This window comes from Octopus bimaculoides, chromosome 8, assembly GCF_046866305.1.
Source record: "Octopus bimaculoides isolate indiv1 chromosome 8, ASM4686630v1, whole genome shotgun sequence".
Classification (NCBI taxonomy): Eukaryota; Metazoa; Mollusca; class Cephalopoda; order Octopoda; family Octopodidae; genus Octopus; species Octopus bimaculoides.
The window spans coordinates 53,183,805-53,203,512 of NC_142935.1; the positions used below are offsets into that span (position 1 = coordinate 53,183,805).

Consider the following 19,708-nt stretch of genomic DNA (forward strand, 5'->3'; position numbering starts at 1 on the left):
ACAGTAGAAGTCTAAAACTTGTAAGTGTGAGCTAAAAATTAGCACATCAAAGAATTAAATACCGTTATTTTTAACGGGGACATGAAGTTTGATAGTATCTAAGACATGGCCTTCTTTGTATGTAATGAAGGGGTTTGTGAGAATTCACTTCTATAACGTTACTGTAAACAATTAGTTAAAAATCCGCTTAACAGGATGTTGGCAGACTAGTATGAAATAAAAATCTGAAGAGTGCAAGATATATTAAGAGTACATAATGATAGTATATTTAACTATGGACTGCTTAGGGCTTCATTAGGAGTCGTGTGTATGTGTGTGTAATATTACATTCTGCTTATATTGGTAATATGATTAGTGCTAAAAAAGAAAGTATGGAGACTAGGGTATGAATAGGGTCGATATTGTTCAGAGAGTTGTTATCCACGATGGATTTTTCTCTTTGTACAAATGGTATTCTGTCTGAGATGTAAGAGCAAGTATGGCTTTGTGTGGCGGTGGAATGAGGTTGTTGAGTAGAATTATAGTCATTGTAAAGGAAATTGTAATTGGCATGACCAGGCATCTGATTTAAGTATGGTCAATAATTTTAGATTGAGAAGGGGAAAGACTGAATATTTTATCCAGTTTACATTTATATATATATACATGCGTGGAGGCGCAATGGCTCAGTGGTTATTGCAGCAGACTCACGGTCATAGGATCACGGTTTCGATTCCCAGACCGGGCGTTGTGAGTGTTTATTGAGCGAAAACACCTAAAAGCTCCACGAGGCTCCGGCAGGGGATGGTGGCAAACCCTGCTGTACTTTCACCACAACTTTCTCTCACTCTTACTTCCTGTTTCCGTTGTGCCTGTAATTCAAAGGGTCAGCCTTGTCACACTGTGTCACGCTGAATATCCCCGAGAACTACGTTAAGGGTACACATGTCTGTGGAATGCCCAGCCACTTGCACGTTAATTTCACGAGCAGGCTGTTCCGCTGATCGGATCAACTGGAACCCTCGACGTTGTAAGCGACGGAGTGCCAACAACAATAACAACATATATACATGTATCCATACACATCTACACACTCTTTATGCAGACTGTTTAAGATTAGTTTTCAATTAAAAATACTATTTTACTACAATATTTAAAAAGTCAACTTGTGATGATAGTGTTGTTGCTTAGCCCCTGATCGGCCCTAATCCAGTATACTTGTGATCACGGTGGGGACATTTTTTTTTTCCTGGCACATGTCCAATATTTTCTCTGTTTTCAAACACCTCATCATGGAATGAAGGAGATTTGGTAGCTATTTCTAGCAAGTTGAGTAAACGCAGAGGCACCCAGTGTCGGCATTAATATGCATGCTTGAGTGTAATCATGAATAGCTTATTAATTAACTCTAGATTTGTCAATATTTCTTAACTAGATGTATCTTGTTTTACCATGGGGTCCCCTATACAAAATGTTACTCTTTAACTGGTTGAAATTAGGGATCATTTTTACCCAGGTGGTTGATGTGATCAACAAGGCATCTCGCTACAAAATATTTGCCTCAAAAGTTCCTGTGAAAATATCCTAATTCTTAGACTCATGCTAGCATAGAACAATAGATGTTTCAAAAAAAAAACTTCTTTTTTTAATCTTTACAAGAGGATCTACCTCTCATTTATTGTTCTGCTTTTCTCATGAACCATCTGTTGATAGTCTACAGGCAACTAATTTTATTATTTAAGCTGGTCCGGCAAAGGCTTGCTAATTATTCCAGCCAACATTAATATTCTTCTGGCTTTATTTTCTTTCTTTCTCTCCTAAACAACTTAACCAAATTTAGTTTACCATTTACATGTCTTTTATCTTAGGTAAGTATTATATTATGGAGACGCCTTTTATCATTAGTGTATCAGAACAACCAGATTTGTCGGCAAATGTTTATCAAACGGTGTGTTATCGAGGGCGACATGTTCAATTGTAAAGTATCTATCATTTACAGTTAGCTAAAATACTTTCATCCGTGCTTCACTAGACATTGTGAAACCACTGTGTGATTTACCCCATTTTATTGGTCCGTCTTTTACAGTTGTCAATGTTTCCACTAAAGACGCTTTCAAGGTGAAATTCTATTAAATGGGTTTGTGTGTGTGTGTGTAGTCCGGTGGAAGGAGGTGGGTGATTTACAATTCCAGCAACTGTGGCGGCATTTACCTAAAGAATGACACAAACATCAAATTATATTACTTAGGTTTCCCTTTTCATCTTATGTATGTACGCATGCATACACCCAAACACACACACACACACACACATATGTATATATTCTGTTTAGGTTGTTGGACAAAATATATTACAGTTACAGTAAGTGATGTGAAGAGTACAATATGAAAAATTTTGTTTGTTTGTTTGGGTTTTTTTGAGGGATGGGGGGACTTTCGTTTTCATATTCTGTATAATCTGTATTGTGTGTGTGTGTGACTGAAGCTGGACCTTATACATATTCAGTCTATGGTATGTAGGCATTATTGCTTCAGTGTTTTATTTATTTCTCTACGTAGAGAAATATTTTGCTTTCCATTCTCTGTTTTAGTAAGGATTAAATGCTCTGAAAATTTGCATATAAATTATTGGAGGAGTTATTTTTACAGTTAGGTGTATGTTTTAACTGTAATATAGGGATGGGTATTGATGTGTGAAGTTTAAGCAATCAAAGTACCTTCTACAAAACTGAAGTAAATATTAAGCTACTCTCTGTAAAATTACCAACAGATTCATCCTTAACTTCTACTGATTTTATTTTTATCCTTGATAATTTGCAGTCATAAGGGGACAGGATTGGTTACTGTCAATGTATTCTGGTGTTTAGTTTAAAAAAACAGACAGTATGAGATGAGGGGATACATGGAAAGGAAACAGTTACAGAATGATTCATACTTTAAGATACAAATGGACAATCTTTTGTGAGGATGTATGCTGAAACTGTTGATAACTCTAAGAAAATAAATTTCCTTGCAAACCATAGTAATTATAGTGTTTTAAAACTTGCGGAGATCATAAAATTATGATTTTTCAGATTTTCAACTTATTTTCAGGAATGAAACATTTTTTAATAAATAGATTCAGACATGGTTGAGTGGTTAAGAAGTTCACCTCACAACCTTGGACAGTTGTCTTGTGGGTGAATTTGATAGATAGAAATAGCAAGCCCACCATGCATATTTGTGTTTGTGCCTGCAAACATATGTGAATGTCAATATGCCATGGCTTCATTTGTCACTGTTTCAGTAAAACTGATGTGATGTTAACATTCTTTGTAGCCTTTACAACTGGTCACTCTGCACTTTAAAAGACGTGGAATAAAAATAAAATCCCTGTCTCCTCTCAAAAAACAAGTAATGGTTGGTCCAGTAATCCTGCCTCATGTTGCCACCCAACCCATTCTAGCTCAGGAAAATGAGCATTAAATTAATGAGCAAACATTTCTACTATATATCAATGTTTTAATCTCTGATCACCATTGTTTGTGTTATACAAACTGAAGTTGTGCTGATAGCTTTTATTAAATTATGGTTGATAAAGCTCTATACTGATTCTAGTACAATTATTATAATTTTCATGTTATTCAGTTTGACGCATAAGTTACAACCCCGAATGATGATGATAGAAACATTGAATGTGAATATTAAAAAATGTTTCATCTCTAAAGATGAGATTAATAGTCCAAAAAATTATAATCTTACAAGCCACTTAGCATCTCAAGTATTGAGAGATAATATTTATTGTATCTTACAACTTTCTCTAAAAGAAACCTGGAACTAAATAGGATAGTTTTAGGAATGTTGTCAGTAACCTTTAGCAGTTCACAAGAAGTTAAGTTTAATGAATTAGAAGTAATAATAATGATGGAGACATTGTTTATTTCAGTATATTCCTTGTTTGTTCATTATAAAAATATAACATAGAGGTAAAACATTGGTTTAGATGAGCACCTCTGTCAATTATCTACATAGATTTTTTTTTAACTGCTTCTTTACCAATTGCATTAGATCTGATCTTGCATCTTGTTCCAGGGCTGACGACCCCATGACAGCTTAGGTATTTGAACTGATCTCACATCTTCACTGAAGTACAACATTGCTGTATCAGCTATGAGATCATTTTAGATTTTCACTAGAAAATGACACTAATCACCCACCACCATGACAGACATCTATGGAGTTGTCCATTTCTTTGTCTTTGTAATAGAAAAACAAGCTTACAAACTTGTTTTCTATCACCAAATACTTTTTATCATAATGTTGTTGTGGTTTAATCTCAGGTCAACTATGTTCGAGTAGACATACTATCAAAGGTACTCAAACTGTGACCATCCCAACTTGGTTTTTTTTAACCATTTAGACATTTAGGACACATTATCCAGTGTGTCTTTTTTGTAGTCAGTAAGTTGTGATTTGTGGAAGGTTTTGGTGTTACCTCTAGCAAGGGTGGGGGAGTGGGCAAGCATGTAAAGTCTGTCGCAATAGCTCATGTTGGCATAAGTTTCATGTGGTGGGAAACAGAGAGAGCTTTAAGATTTATATGATTCTCTAATTTTTTTACCGTGTATTCTAGACTGCTCACTTTTCCTGCTGTAACCTCTACAGTATAAACTAAATGGTATATTTTACTATATTTGTCAAGACACAAACTCTAAACAAGGAGGGGAGAGGAAGAGACGAGAAAGAAGAACTTTCAAAGCAATTGTTTAACTTCTCTTCGACAATTCTTATTGAAAATTTCAATTTCAAATAAATTGAAGTGTCTGAAAAAAAATTGTAAATCACAAAAACAAAATATAATAATGAAATTAAAGAAAACATATAACTTGCTGCTATAAGATAGGGTTACAGTTTTTTCTTGTGCTTTCTCTAGAATTATATTGGTTTCAGGGTTGAAAAACAGATTTCAATTGGATTTATTTTTTATTCTTATGGAATAAATTTGTTTTGTATTGATGTGATATTCTGTTGCAGAAAATTTAGTTAATAATAGTCATAAAATATGTATATATATATATATATATATATATATATATATATATATATTTGTCAGAATGTCCATCCACATGCATGTATGCACACACAAACATACTTGTCACAATCATAGACACGCACGCATGGACATGTGTGCATGTGCACACACACACACAACATTTTAATAAGTAAATTGTTTTGTGTACATCTCTGCATGTGTGTATGTGTGTGCATGTGCGAGTGAGTGTGAAATGTTATGAATCAATTTCTAATTTCAAATTATTTGTAAACATTTTCATATGTTGTTATTTTTGGTTGCTGTTTTTGTTGTTTTTTTGTTGTTGTTGTTGTTATTGATAATATTAATATCATATTAAAGAAGGAAAGAAGAAATACTGTCCTGTCATATTTGTATCTTGGGGATCCTTTATTGAAAAATGTTTAGTAATATCCAATAAATCATTGCTGAACTGCCATAAAAACCTTTCCACACCATGCATACTCACGCACACACACACACACACATATGTGCAGCACATACACATGCTTTCATATTTACTGTGCATGTCATTCTATATATTTTACCATTATTTTTTTTTTCTTTCTATATTTCTATTTTCTTCTTTTTCCACTTATTTGCTCATTCACTACTTGTGCCTCTCAAATATCTAAAAACCACATTATCTTTAATTCGTATTGGATGGAGGTGGGGGGGGGGGATGAACGATAGAGATAAGGGTGCAGTGAAGTGACTACTTCCAAGGGTAGAAGTCGGCGGCGGCGGCAGTGATGGTGGTGGTGGTGAAGGTGGTTTATCTTTAGCTTGAAGTTCTGAACCAATAAACAGCAGCAGCAGCATCTTAGCATCTTCCTATCACACTAGATGTTCCATGATGATATTATACCCCAGGTGAAGTGGAGACAGAGCGACGTGGAAGGCTGGTCGGTGGAACACTCACTGATTCTGAACTTCTCCCCTTTCATTCTGTGCATTTATTACTTTTATTCACTTACTTATTTTTTATGCATGCGTGTGTGTGTGTGTTGTATGTATTAATGTAAATGTATTTATATATCCATGTGTGCTTATATTTGTATATCTGTAAGTATGTTTATGTAGGTAGATCTGTATGTATGTTTATGTATATGTATGTATGTGTGTGTACATATATATATATATATATGTGTGTATGTATGTATTTGTGTGTGTGTATTTTAAATGTATATTTTTATGTGCTTATGCACAGATCTGCATGTGTGTGTGTGTGTGTGTGCATTTTATTTTTATTTATTTTTTACTTTTATGTGTTTATTTTAAACATGTTGCTATTGGTTAACTAGCTGTCCGTGAGAGTTAAAGCAGCTGTTTTGCTGGCGTGTAAACACTGCACTAACAGTCTTGTAAATGGGAAGGAACGAGCTGCTCTCCTTATTGTGAACAGTGTTTGGCACGGCAGCGAGCATGATCAATCTCTTGCCCATGACATGATGTGTTTCTCTTCAGATTCTATGCCCAATGGCGCCAGATAAAAGAAGCATCGCTTAATGGCTAACCAGTTTGTAGTAATAAATTGTTCTACCCATATTGATTTGCCCTTTGTTCTGGCAATTTCTTTTCAGGCTCTAACATGGCTGATTTCAGCTCAAAGCAAAAACATAAAGATGTAAAATACAATATTAAAAAAAAAAAAGAAATAATAATAATAATAATAATAATAATAATAATAATAATAATGAAAACTAAAAAACACAGGAAATAAGAGAAAAGGGAGAAAAGAAAAAAGGAAAGAAAAATATAGTTAGCTAAATAAAACAGAATAGCAGAAGAGTGAATATATATATATATATATATATATATATATATATATATATATATATATATATATATATATATATATATATATATATAAAAGAATTACAACAATAATGAAAGATAGTGATAAATGATTAAATGAAAGAAATCAAAAAAGTAAATTAGGAATAAATAGTAAAAAGTATATTAATAATAATAATAATAATAATAATAATAATTGCGATATCAATGTGTTTGATAATAACATGAAAAAAATTGTTGGGGAAATCAAGGGAAGTGAAAGAAATATTGCAAAAGACAGTTTTTCTAAGACAACTCCCTGCCTCATCCCCAATTCTGTCCCCCACCTCTCTCTCGTGTTCTCTCCCCCTCCCATTCATGTATATATATTTACCCCCAAATGCACATACACATACTCTCATTATGAAAGGAGATGGGAAAGTGAAAAGAAACAGAGGCTCTCATCCTGCATATCGTTGCACTTCTCTTTGATAATGTTTGTCAATAATAGTTCCAATATGATAAGTGCCATAGATGCGAGAAAGCAGATTCATCTGTAGGAATTCATTGCTGAATATTAACAATTTTATATATATGTATATGTGTGTGTGTGTATATATATATATATATATATATATATATATATATGTGTGTGTGTGTGTGTGTGTGTGTATATATATATACATATATATATTCATAATGTATGTGTGTGTGTATATATGTATTTGTCAATTTTTTTTTTCCACTTTTTATTCATTTATCACACTTTTACTACATATATTTTTTTAACTTTTTGTTTTTGTTGCTTGTTTTGTTAAACTTGAATCTTCTTTATTCTTCCCTTCCTCTCTCTCTCTCTCTCTCTCTCTGTCTTTATATGTATGTGTGTTCCTGTTTTCATGTCTTATCTTAAAATTGCTGGGGTTTTTTTTTTGGTTTTTTTCTATTTCATTTTCATTTTCATTTCCATTTATTTATTTTTATTTCCGCTATTTTCATCAATTCTAAAATAAAAAAGAGGAGGGAATGGTTGAATTATTTATGACATCCGATCCATAGATTGTTATGGTTGTTGACTTGTTTTATTTGTTTTCCAATAATCACAGAATGGTTTGTTGTCTTTCATTCTCCTTTTTTTTTCTTTTTTTTTTTCTTTTTGTGGTAGTGATAGAGGTGGTAATGGTGGTAGTGTTGGTTTTTTTCTGGTGAGGATGGATGGATGGTGAGGACGTTGTTGGCCCTCCTTCATCCGTTGAGCAAGTGGCTTAATTAACGGCATATTTTTAGCTGAACCAGCCGATTGGCCTTGCTTTTACTTCACTGCTTCATCAATTACTTTGGCCCGTCAGCATACGAGTAAAAACACTTGCAAACATTAGCTTCAATTAATTATGGACTGTGACAGCTTAATAAAAATGTTCACACTTTGCTTGATTCTTAATTTATTTTTGTTTTACTTCTCTCATTCTCTCTCTATCTATCTCTGTCTCTCTCTCTCTCATCGTCATCGTTCTCTTGTTTCAAGATGCAAAGAGACATTGCTGGTACTGTGGTTTCAAGTGAAAATTAAAGAGTTAGAAATGTGCCTAGTCTCTACCACCACCAAAGTTCTATTCTCCACCTCCTTGTATGTTTATTTGTATGTTTGCTTTCCACCACCACCACCACCACCACCTGCTATACTTGTGTAAATATCTGTTTATATTCCTCATTTTCACCTTGGACACAGACACACACACACACACACACACACACACACACTTTACTGTCACTGTCACTTTGAGAAGTGAGGTGTCAAAGGTCAGTACATGCAATTCGTAGAAGGAGCCCTCATCCTGCTGTTATTAATCCTACTTTGCTTGTCAGGCTTTTAAGAGAGAGGGGGGGGTAAGAAAAACCAATATGGACAAGAAATCTGGCAATATTTATCTTGGCTGTTGTTATTTCACAAGAGCAGAAAAAAGAAGAAAAAAAAAAGAAATCATACATTGAAATGTATTGTTTGTTCCCTTGCACCTTACTGGAACATTGTTGCGTTCAGTATGTACATACATATATACACACACACACACACATATATATATATATATATATATATATATATATACATATATATATATATATACATAGATAAATAGATAGATATACACCTCCACTTTGCCAACTATGTTGTATATATATCTACCAGTCAGATGCCTGTTTGGTTCACTAGTGTTAGTAATTTGTGAATTTGTCACTTGTTAGCTCACTATCACAGCCATCGTGGTATTCTATCAGATCTTCATCATTCTCATTCCAACTTCAACAGCAAATTCTTCATTTCCTCGCAGTCATTGTTCACCACAATAGTAATCATTCATGTTGATTTGATTGTATTTTAATTAATCTAGAATGATAAATATTGAACTTTAATTTGCTTCTTCTTCTTCTTGTTAGCAATTGTGGCTATGATAGTAATACTAAAGGTGTTGGTGGTGGTGGTGGTGGCAGCATTAAAAGATGTATTGATGTAACTTGTTGTGTCAACACTGATTGAACAATCTCATGATCAAAGCATTTTGGCCATGACCATCCTGACTTTCTAAAGCTCTTTAGGACTATATTATTGAGTGTGTCCTTTCTTTATTTAAAATTTGAGGGAAATTTGGCTATTCTTTCTAGCAGGTGTGGCTTTTAGTTGCTTTCAGTCATTAGACTGCGGTCATGCTGAAGCACCACCTTGAAGAATTTTAGTTGAATCAATCAACTCCTATTCTTATTATCTTTTTTGAAAAGCCTGGTACCTATTCTATCAGTCTTTTTTGCTGAACCACTAAGTTATAGGGACATAAACACACCAGCATAGGTTGTCAAGTGGTAGGAGGTGGACAAACATATATACCAAGAACGCATGCACACACACACACATATGATGGGCTTGCGCTTCTTTCAGTTTCCAGCTGCCAAATCCACTTGGAAAGCTTTGGTCGACCCAAGACTATAGTAGAAGACACTTGCCCACGGTGCCATGCAGTGGGGCTGAACCCAGAAGCATGTGGTTGGGAAGCAACCTTCTTACTGCACTGCTACACCTGCGCCTGGTGGTAGTAATAAAGATTCAGTTGTTTTAACCCAATCATAGTACTGATAAAGGTGTTGTTAGCAGTATTGGTACTAAAGATCTTACAATTGTTGAAAGTTGTCTCACATTCATAGGTAACATCTTGTGTTCCTCTTGTTTTATCCCTTCAAATGCCAGCTAGAAAAATCTATAACTTAATCTGTCAAAATCAAAGGAATTGGAATTTGTTATGCAGCTGGTCTAGCTCAGAAGTGAGATATCTTATGGTTACACTATTCAAATCATATTGTGAGAATCACTTTATTAAGGGTGATGTTCTGTTATGTTGTAATTTTCTCTTTAAAAAAAACTTAGTTGTCCAGTTTTGTCATCACTACTTTAGTTTTGGTGTATATACAGTATATATAGATTACTTAAGAAGTATTGAATATGTGTGGGTGTACTTACATACGCTCTCTAATATGTGTGTGTGTGTGGACCTACATTAGAGTAAACAAACCAGAGAAAAGTTGCTTGGCATATTTAATGGAATTAATTTATTTGAAGCTGGGCAATTCTCTCAAAGCTACTCATTGTCTTGACACATGCAAACTTTTATTACCCAAAGGTTTGCATATGAAAAGAAAATCTAGAGAGCAGTGAAGTGAATCATCAGCTTCAAATGAATATAAATATACATATATATATATATCTGTGTGTGTGTGTTCATACATACAGACAGACAGACATATATAACGTTCTCAAGAGGCCTGGGTATTAAATTATTTGGCTTAGTTATTGAGTCATTGCTGCAGTCGACTGACAGCTCTGTGATAACAAGACTAATAATTGTGAGCAATCAAATTGAAATAGTTTATAGTGAAAGAACATTTCTATTCATGAGTTAGTGATTTTGGATATTCCTCTTGAATTTGGACATAAAGCTTGGCTTCACCATTTGTTAATGTTTCCTTGTCACAGAATTTGTTTTCCTTTTCACAGTTTTGTATCCATTTTAAATGCTTTTTTCTTTTTTCTCCTTTATGTGGAGTTACTGCTATGTTTCCTAGCTGAAGGTCCTTATCACTAACCACTCAAACAACAATGGAACTTTTAGCAGATAGAGCTAGGAGATTTTTCTATCTTGCCCAAGGGAAGACATAGTTAGTAAAGCAGTAATGTTTGAATGTCTGAGCATTTCGTCTGTAATTCAGCACTAACATAGACATTAGCCTCTCACAGATTATTGTTGTTAAGGAGTCTCTAGGGCCCAGATATCTGAATTTTTTTTTTTTTTTTTTTTTCATTTTCTTGATGATCAGTAGATGGTTCTTTATTTAATTAGAGTAACAATGTTTTGCCAAAGACTAAGGCATCTAGTTTATCTTGCCTTATTGTATGAAGACATATAGTCCATCTTACATCAGACTATATAGACATCTAGTCTGTTTTTGCCTCAGTGTATATGGGCATCTGGGCTATCTTGCTATAGAATAAGTACCAGATAGAATAAGTACCAGGCTTACAAAGAATAAATCCTTGGATCAATTTATTTGACTCTAGTCAAATGACTGAAACAAGTAAAAGAGATATTTAACCAATTGACTAACAACAATGAATGTTAGTCAGTCAGTTAAATTGAACCAGTGCATGTGTTGTTATTGGCATAATGATCCTCCCAAGACAACATGAGGATATATTCTTTTACTAATTTGTCATTTGACTGCAGCCATGCTGGAGCTCTGCCTTGAAGGGTTTTAGTTGAACAGATCGATCTCAGGACTTAATTTCTTTTAAGCTTTGTACTTATTCCATCAGTCTCTTTTGCCAAACCACTAAGTTATGGGGACATAACCATGCACACACACACACACACACACACACACACACACACACACACACACATATGACAAGCTTCTTTCAGTTTCTGTCTGCCAGATCCACTCATAAAGTCATAAGGCTTTCGTCAGCCCAAGGCTATAGTAGAAGACACTTGCCCATGGTGGGACTGAACCTGGAGCTATGTGGTTGGAAAGCAAGCTTCTTACCACACAGCCACACCTATATAAAAGTTAATAACCTTGTATTCTCAATCTCCAGTTGTCAATTTTGACATGCTTGAGTGAAGGAAGTAGTTCATGGGTGGGCAGCCAATACATAAGCATATATGTATTTAGACGACCTCTGAGAAAATATCAGGCAAATTTCTCTCAAATTACACCCTACCATATCAAATAAAATGGCAGTGTGGTCATAGCTGGAATGATTAAAGATCTACTCTATCAGGAAAACCAAATGCTTAAACAACAACTTGGTTTTTAAATTTGCTTGTTGCCTCATTCCTGGTAATAACATTTTCACTTCTCTATAGTTTGCAACTTCTTTCTTCTCCACCTTTTTTTTGATAATATTAAATTCCTTCATGTTAAAGATATTGCCTAGAGAAAGAAAAATGACGGCTACAAGTTTTGATTTCCTTATGTTTTTATCACATTTTATGTTCCAATAGAAAATGGAATTTATCCTTTTTTAATTGTCAAGTTTGTATGGAGTAATACAGCTCTTGCTCCCTCCACCCCCTTCTCATTCTCTTTCCAAAGGATCTTGTATAACCCTCGCCTCTTCCTTAAACAAAGTGAAATAAAATATAATTGCATGTCTAAAATAAAATTTTACTAAATAAAACACAATTTCTTTTCTTTCTGTATTTTGTTTTTAATGTTAGAATTCCGTGGAATTAAGCAATTAACAAATATATGTGTGTGTGTGCATGTAATATAAATTCCGTTAAGGTTTGGAGCTTCTAGAAAATTCTGGATATTTTTATTTTCTATTCAAACACATTTATTTTTAAAAGTGTCACACATCATAAACTGTTATGTCTGTGTGTGTTTTGGGGCTTCTGGAATTTGAACTCGCAACAGGGTTCAAGCAATGACTATTAATTTTTGCACATGAGTTTAAAGGTGAAAATTTCCTTGAAAAGTGATACGACCTGTTAATTTTTTTTTTTTTTCTTCTTCTTTTATCATGCATTGTTCAACGATAATTGCAAAACAGTAATTCTGGATAGATTTTTGGAAATGAAAATTTCTTCATTATTACCTCATAAAGTTGTGTATAGCATAGAATTATTAGTAATTTGATTTTTATAAATTTCAGACTTTTTCATTTTTAGGGGTGGGGTGGGGTGGTGACCTTAGTTCTTCCAATTTATTATAAAGGATTACTACATGGCAACTTGGAGAAGTGCCTTCTCCTATAACCTTGTGAGTGGAATTGATTGATTGAAACTGAAAAAAAATCTATTGTAGCTGGGGCTGACAAGAAAACACCCTATCCGAAATTCATGTATCCATTAGCCAAATAGGTGGCATTCTAAACCAACCATGGTATTTTTACACCTTTTTGTTCCAGCAAGAATACTTCCCCATGACAAACTGCAATGAAAAGCCATTTTGCAGGTTCAAATATATCTCAAACATATTTGAACTGGTATCATGTTTATTTTCTTCTCCATCACTGCTTGGCACATCTACTCATGAGTGTCTGTATGTGTGAAGCCGCATATGGCTCAGTGGTTAGATCATCGGACTCACAATCATGAAGTACTGAGTTCAGTTCCTGGATTGGGCTGTGTATCCTGTTCTTGAGCAAGATGCTTTATTTTATGTTTCTCTTGATCACTCAGCCATTGAAATGAGTTGTGATATCACTGGTGCCAAGCTGAATCAGCCTTTGCCTTTCCCTTGATTAATGTCAGTGATGGAGAGAGGGAAGGCTGGTATGCATGGGTGACTGCTGGTCTTCCATAAACAACCTTGCCCAGACTTGTGCCTCAGAGGGTAACTTTCTAGGTGCAATCCCATGGGCATTCATGACTGAAGGAGGCTATATATGTGTGTATTTGTGTGTATCCTTGTTTTGACATGGTTGTAAACAAGCATTACTTTCATACAAGTGATGTTGTTTGTTTCCAGTCTTCTGTAAAAAAACATCTGGCCATGGGAAAATATTACCTTGCATGGAAACAAATGAAGGTTTATGACAGGGCTATAAAAAATCTGCCTCAACAAATGTCATCTGACCCTTGCAAGCATGGAAAAGTGGCCATAGTATAATGATGAAGATGATTTCTCTGTTTGTTTATTGTTGGTGTTTTGTCCCAAGGTCACATTTAATCTAGCGAGACTTATTTATAAAGAAAGACATTATTTTCACTGACTCTAAGATAGAAGGTTTAGTGTGATGTGTATATATTATGGCTAAGCATGTACACTACATACATTTGTGTATATTGCCAAAGAGTGTGTGTGTAGGTGCATGCATGGCTATGAGTTTAAGAGTTAGCTTCCTAACCATGTGTAGTTCTGGGCTTGGTCCCATTGTGCAGCACTTATATTATGGCCCTTGAACCAACCAAAATCTTATGAGTGGATTCAATACAGAAACTGAAGGAAACTCATCGTGTGTATGTGTGTGTGCTCATTTACATTTGCACTTCTTCAAAAAGCCCAGAGTGGGTAATGTTGTTTCCCATGTCACCAAATTAGCCACTGGCTTTGTCTTCAGAGATGTGTAAATTAGGAGATCCTTTACTTCAAAAAACAGGTAAGAGCATCTAGCTGTAAAAGCAATGCCTAGATAATATATTCACCTAACCCATATTAACATGGCAAAATAGATGTAAAAACAAATGAACAAATATATATGTATATATATAAAGCATTTTTAGAAATTCAAGTTTGCATTGTTTTACTGATTTCTTTTTCTTTCTCTTAACCAGACCTACCAAAGGATCAAGTGTAACAGGCAGTCGAGACTAAGCTGTAAGTTTTGATGTTTTTTCACTTCAGTATCTATTCCTCTCTTCCATTTTATCAAAAACGTTGACTTTTCTGTAGGTATACATACAAAGGAACTCCTTGACATAAGTGATAAAAATCTTTGAGAACCAAGTCTGGTGGTAGAGAATTGTCACCTTGCTTGAAAACTGTTGACAGTTGATGATGGGAAGGGCATCCCAATGTTGAAAATCCACCTTAACAAAATCTGTCCAATCCATTTGAGTATAGAACAGTGAACATTAAAATAATAGCTATGATGAGGATTATGTAATTCTAAAAGAAAATTGAAAATTTGATCAGTTTACATAGCCTGTTTCCATTTTGGCCTCTGATAGTCATCTGTCATGGACAGCAGACAGATGTACTGTACTCTGGATGCAACAAACTGTTGCATGACTAGAATGGGCAGTGAAATCCCATATGTGACTTATGCAACTGAATAAGTGCATAACTCATCAGAAGTGGGGCCTGTGTTTAACCTCTGTGTCATTGATCTACTCGAGTAACACTGGCTTGGGCTTATGTAACAGCAAAAATATTATTATTCAGGTGGTGAGCTGGCAGAATCGTTAGCATGCCAGGCAAAATGCTTAGCAGCATTTAGTTTGTCTACATGTTCTGAGTTCAAATTCCGCCAAGGTTGACTTTGCCTTTCATCCTAAGTACCAGTTGAGCACTTGGATCAATGTAATCGACTTACACCCTCCCCCAAAATTGCTGGCCTTGTGCCAAAATGTGAAGTCATCATCATTATTATTATTATTATTATTATTGTTGCTGCTGCCACATTTAAAGTACACTTTGTAAGGTGGTTGGCATAAAGAAGGGCATCCAACCATAGAAACCATGATAAAAGGGACAAATGAGCAGCTCTTGTCAAACCAATCAACCCATGCCAGCAAGGAAAACAGACATTAAACAATGATTAATTGTAGGAGTGAGTTGATGGTTCTTGCATTTGAGTTGCAAATCATTATCATTGTAAGATGAATGGTAGAAAACTTTGCAGTACATAGTCAGGTACCTTTACAGAAGGGGCTTGACTTTTGTCCTTTTTACTATCAATAAAATTAGTTCATTGAATTAACTAATTCCCTTTCTTAAATTTGTGTCCCTGTGCAAGTGCTACAAACCATCATCACCATCCCATGTACTTAATAGTAGTTTTGTCTCTCTGCTTTGCAAATTCAAATCCCTCAAAATACTCGAAAGCTACTATTGACCTAAAGTGACAGCAACATATCACAGATATTTTGTCAGTCCCTTCATCCAAGAAAGTGAAAAAGCATGACTGACCTTGAAGCATTTTGAACTGGAAAAAAATCTTTTTCCTTGACAGAGATGAACTCAAGCACATGAATATAGAATCTGTTTTATCAGACAATTTTAATCTTTTACAATGGATACCTTTCTCAAAACTAATATATAATGTAAAGTAAATAACAATGTACCTTTCTTTATTCCATTTTCATTTGTTGTGTCTTTTCCTCTGTTATTTCAAATAGCTCGGAGTAGGAACAAGAAGAAAAGACCAGAGGAAGCAGTTTGTCCTATTTGTAATGAAAAATTATCTGGAACAGCTCAGGAACTTAATGAACATGCAGAATTGTGCTTGAAGAAGGTAAAATATCACCAAGATATTTAGTATTATTTACACTTCATGTGTATATATGTATATATTTATGTTTGAGTATGGTAAAAAGACATGATATACTCAAAACACTGAGTTTATCAAGTCATTCAAACTTGATGATTTATTCTTTTGCTACACCTGATTTCTTGACTGTGTTTATTATTCGTTCAGGTGACAAAGAGATGAATCATTCATCTTTTTTTGCACCTGAATGGAAGCACAAAAATGAGAAATTAGTTAGGAGTGGCCAAGGAGTTCATCATCAACTTCAAACATATAAATGTACAACTGATCTTTGGGGTTACAAACATTATAACCCGTAATGACTGGTCTTAGTTCTCAAATCACACAAACTGTGGAATTACTATGAAAAAGTATCTTAAATTATATTATATTCTAATTTCTTTTCTTTTTTTTTTTTCTTGTTTGTTTTGTCTTTGCCAGAAGGAACAGATTACCGAAGATGACCATGTTGACGTGGAAGGAGATGATAGTGGGGAACAGTATGAAGAATATACATGGGCAGGACAGACAAGGATACGAGCAACAACTATGCTTCAAGGGGGTTTTGCAGGTAAAAACTATTTTTTTATTTGTAAAAAGTCAAATTACATATTAGTGTATCAGAGAGTAACATGCAAATTTAGTCCCAGCAGAATTTTTAACCCACAATCACTCGATCTGGTAGAAATAGCCACCAAATTCCCTTCATGTTGCACTTCACTGTCTTAAAAAGAAGGCATAATGCATTGGATGATTCATTCCTAGATATACTGTAGTTGAAAACTAGGCAGGATTGTCATAATTGGAGCATCTTCAACTAACAACAGAATTCTAATTCCAGTACCTTTCCTCCAACAGGTTGAGTGTGCAGGGGAGATAACTTCATGATTGGTTTCACTGTGTATTTTAAACACTTATTCAATATTTGATTTATTGTAAAACATCTCCATGTTAATTTCTTAATATATTTCTTGACTGTAAGCATGTTACTTTATTTTAGAAATATTGTCTGATATACCAGTCTTATTTTATGTATTTATTTCTAAGACTGAATGATTGTGCTTGTAAAGTTAAGGTGCTGAAGTGCATGTGGCTAATTAAATTGCAAGTAAGTCCCGTCTCTCACGACATGGTTATATGATCAGTTATAGATAAGGTACCCAGCTGTACATACATTTTCTTCTACAGTTTCTATATAAAAATCTATAGTCACTGGTATGAAAATATAGAGTTCAAAACCGTGCGCACATATACAAATTTACACTTATGTCTGAAAAGTGAACATACAAACTGTTGATTTTGCTTGTTTTGTTTTTTGTGTGATTAATTTCGTGCTAAACTTTGACCTCTTTTTCTTTCTCTTCAGGTTCAGGCTTCCAACTGTCAAGCAGTCGTTTATCTGTGGATGATGACATTGATTTGAATGTTGATGGTGATGACTCAGAGCAATATGGCAAGCCTCAGTATCCTTCACTGTTATAGAATTACTATGCTACAATGCCTCTACTATTATATATATTGCGAGAGATGTGTTTTCTTTATTAATGTTTTTATATTGTTTCTTCATATATGGGATATATTTGCTTATGACTTCATGGTATACATTTGTATGGGAGTTAAAATTACTATTTGTGCTTCTTCTATTCTTATAAGAGGGGAAAAGTATAGTAGAGCTCTGTAGATGTTCATGCTGTTGTATAGTTGAAATTATAGAGTTAGGCTAAGTAAAGACCTAACCAGACACTTGTCTATAGACTCTATACTTTGAGAAATACAATACAGCAGGGACTTCGATTCATGCAGTATTATATATCATAATTTCATGTCTTTTGTAGAAGAGCCTCATACAATATTATAAAACCTTGTACTATACTGTATAAACTACAGCCCTATATAGTTGTTGTTGTTGGAACTCTGTCACTTACGACGTCGAGGGTTCCAGTTGATCCAATCAACGGAACAGCCTGCTCGTGAAATTAACGTGCAAGTGGCTGAGCACTCCACAGACACGTGTACCTTTAACGTAGTTCTCGGGGATATTCAGTGTGACACAGTGTGACAAGGCTGGCCCTTTGAAATACAGGCACAACAGAAACAGGAAGAAGAAAGAGTGAGAGAAAGTTGTGGTGAAAGAGTACAGCAGGGTTCGCCACCATCCCCTGCCGGGGCCTGGTGGAGCTTTAGGTGTTTTCGCTCAATAAACACTCACAACGCTTGGTCTGGGAATCGAAACTGCGATCCTATGACCGCGAGTCCGCTGCCCTAACCACTGGGCCATTGCACCTCCACAGCTCTATATAGTATTCAGTACACAAATCTCATATAATGCACTCATACGCCCCGATAAATTTTATATTACATTGTAGAATAGTATGGTAGTGTACTATAGCATACTAAAGGTTATTCTACAGTAGTAGAACCTACCAGACTTTCCTGTACACTCTTGTATAATACTGTATGAGGTTGTAAAAGTTGGGCCTTAGTCTAGTACTATAACAGCTGAAATATCTGTACATTATTTTGATAATTGTAGATAATAATGGTGATGTTGACAATCAGGCAGATAATAATAGTTTCTAAATATAGATACAAAACTAGAAATTTTGAGGGTATAGGATAAGTCATTACCATCAACCTAGGAGTGATGAGAGACAAAGTTGACTTTAGCAGAATTTGAACTCAGAACATAAAGAGCTGAAAGAAATACATCAAAGCAATTTTTATGACACTCTAAAGAATCTGCCCATACACCTCCCTAAATAATTATTTTTAATATAGGCACAATGCCAGGATTTGGGGTGTATAGGCTAGTCAGATAAATTTTTTTGAACCCAGGAAGGATGTAAAACAAGGAATTTAAATCTGTAGGATATAAATTCTGAACATAGAGAGTTGGAAGATATGCCACAGGGCAATTTATGAAATACTTCAACAATTCTGCCAATCCTCCACCCATTATCATTATTCCCAATAATTGACTGGTATTTACTTTATTGCTTCAGCTGACCTTGGCAGAATTTGAACTACTAGTTAAAGGGATGTGATTAAATACTGCTAGGCATTTTTCCTAGCTCTTTGTTGATTCTGTGATATAATATTTCAAATATTTTTAGGAAAATGGAATACATGTGATTGTTATATTTAGGATTCTTTTTAGCGGTTCGGCAAAAGAGACCGATAGAATAAGTACTAGGCTTCCAAAGAATAAGTCCTAGGGTCGATCTGCTCGACTAAAACGGCGGTGCTCCAGCATGGCCACAGTCAAATGACTGAAACAAGTAAAAGAGTATTAGAAATTCATTCACTAGACCCACAAAACCAGGCCTATAATCTTATCTCTTTGAGCTTAACCTTTAGTTCATGGTACTTGCCATAATAATA

At 34.7% G+C, this 19,708-nt stretch overlaps 1 protein-coding gene across 1 annotated transcript in view; it reads left to right on the forward strand.

Annotated features, from left to right (window-relative positions):
• Positions 1 to 19,708, forward strand: part of LOC106867254 (E3 ubiquitin-protein ligase Rnf220) — a gene marked incomplete at its 5' end in the record, with an annotated part of 61,967 nt that overhangs the window by 29,533 nt on the left and 12,726 nt on the right. Inside the window, 4 exons of the mRNA XM_089356465.1 lie at positions 14,631 to 14,673; positions 16,197 to 16,312; positions 16,769 to 16,898; positions 17,694 to 17,790. Of these exons, the coding sequence (XP_089212591.1) occupies positions 14,631 to 14,673; positions 16,197 to 16,312; positions 16,769 to 16,898; positions 17,694 to 17,790 (386 nt within the window). The remainder of the gene's footprint in view (positions 1 to 14,630; positions 14,674 to 16,196; positions 16,313 to 16,768; positions 16,899 to 17,693; positions 17,791 to 19,708) is intronic.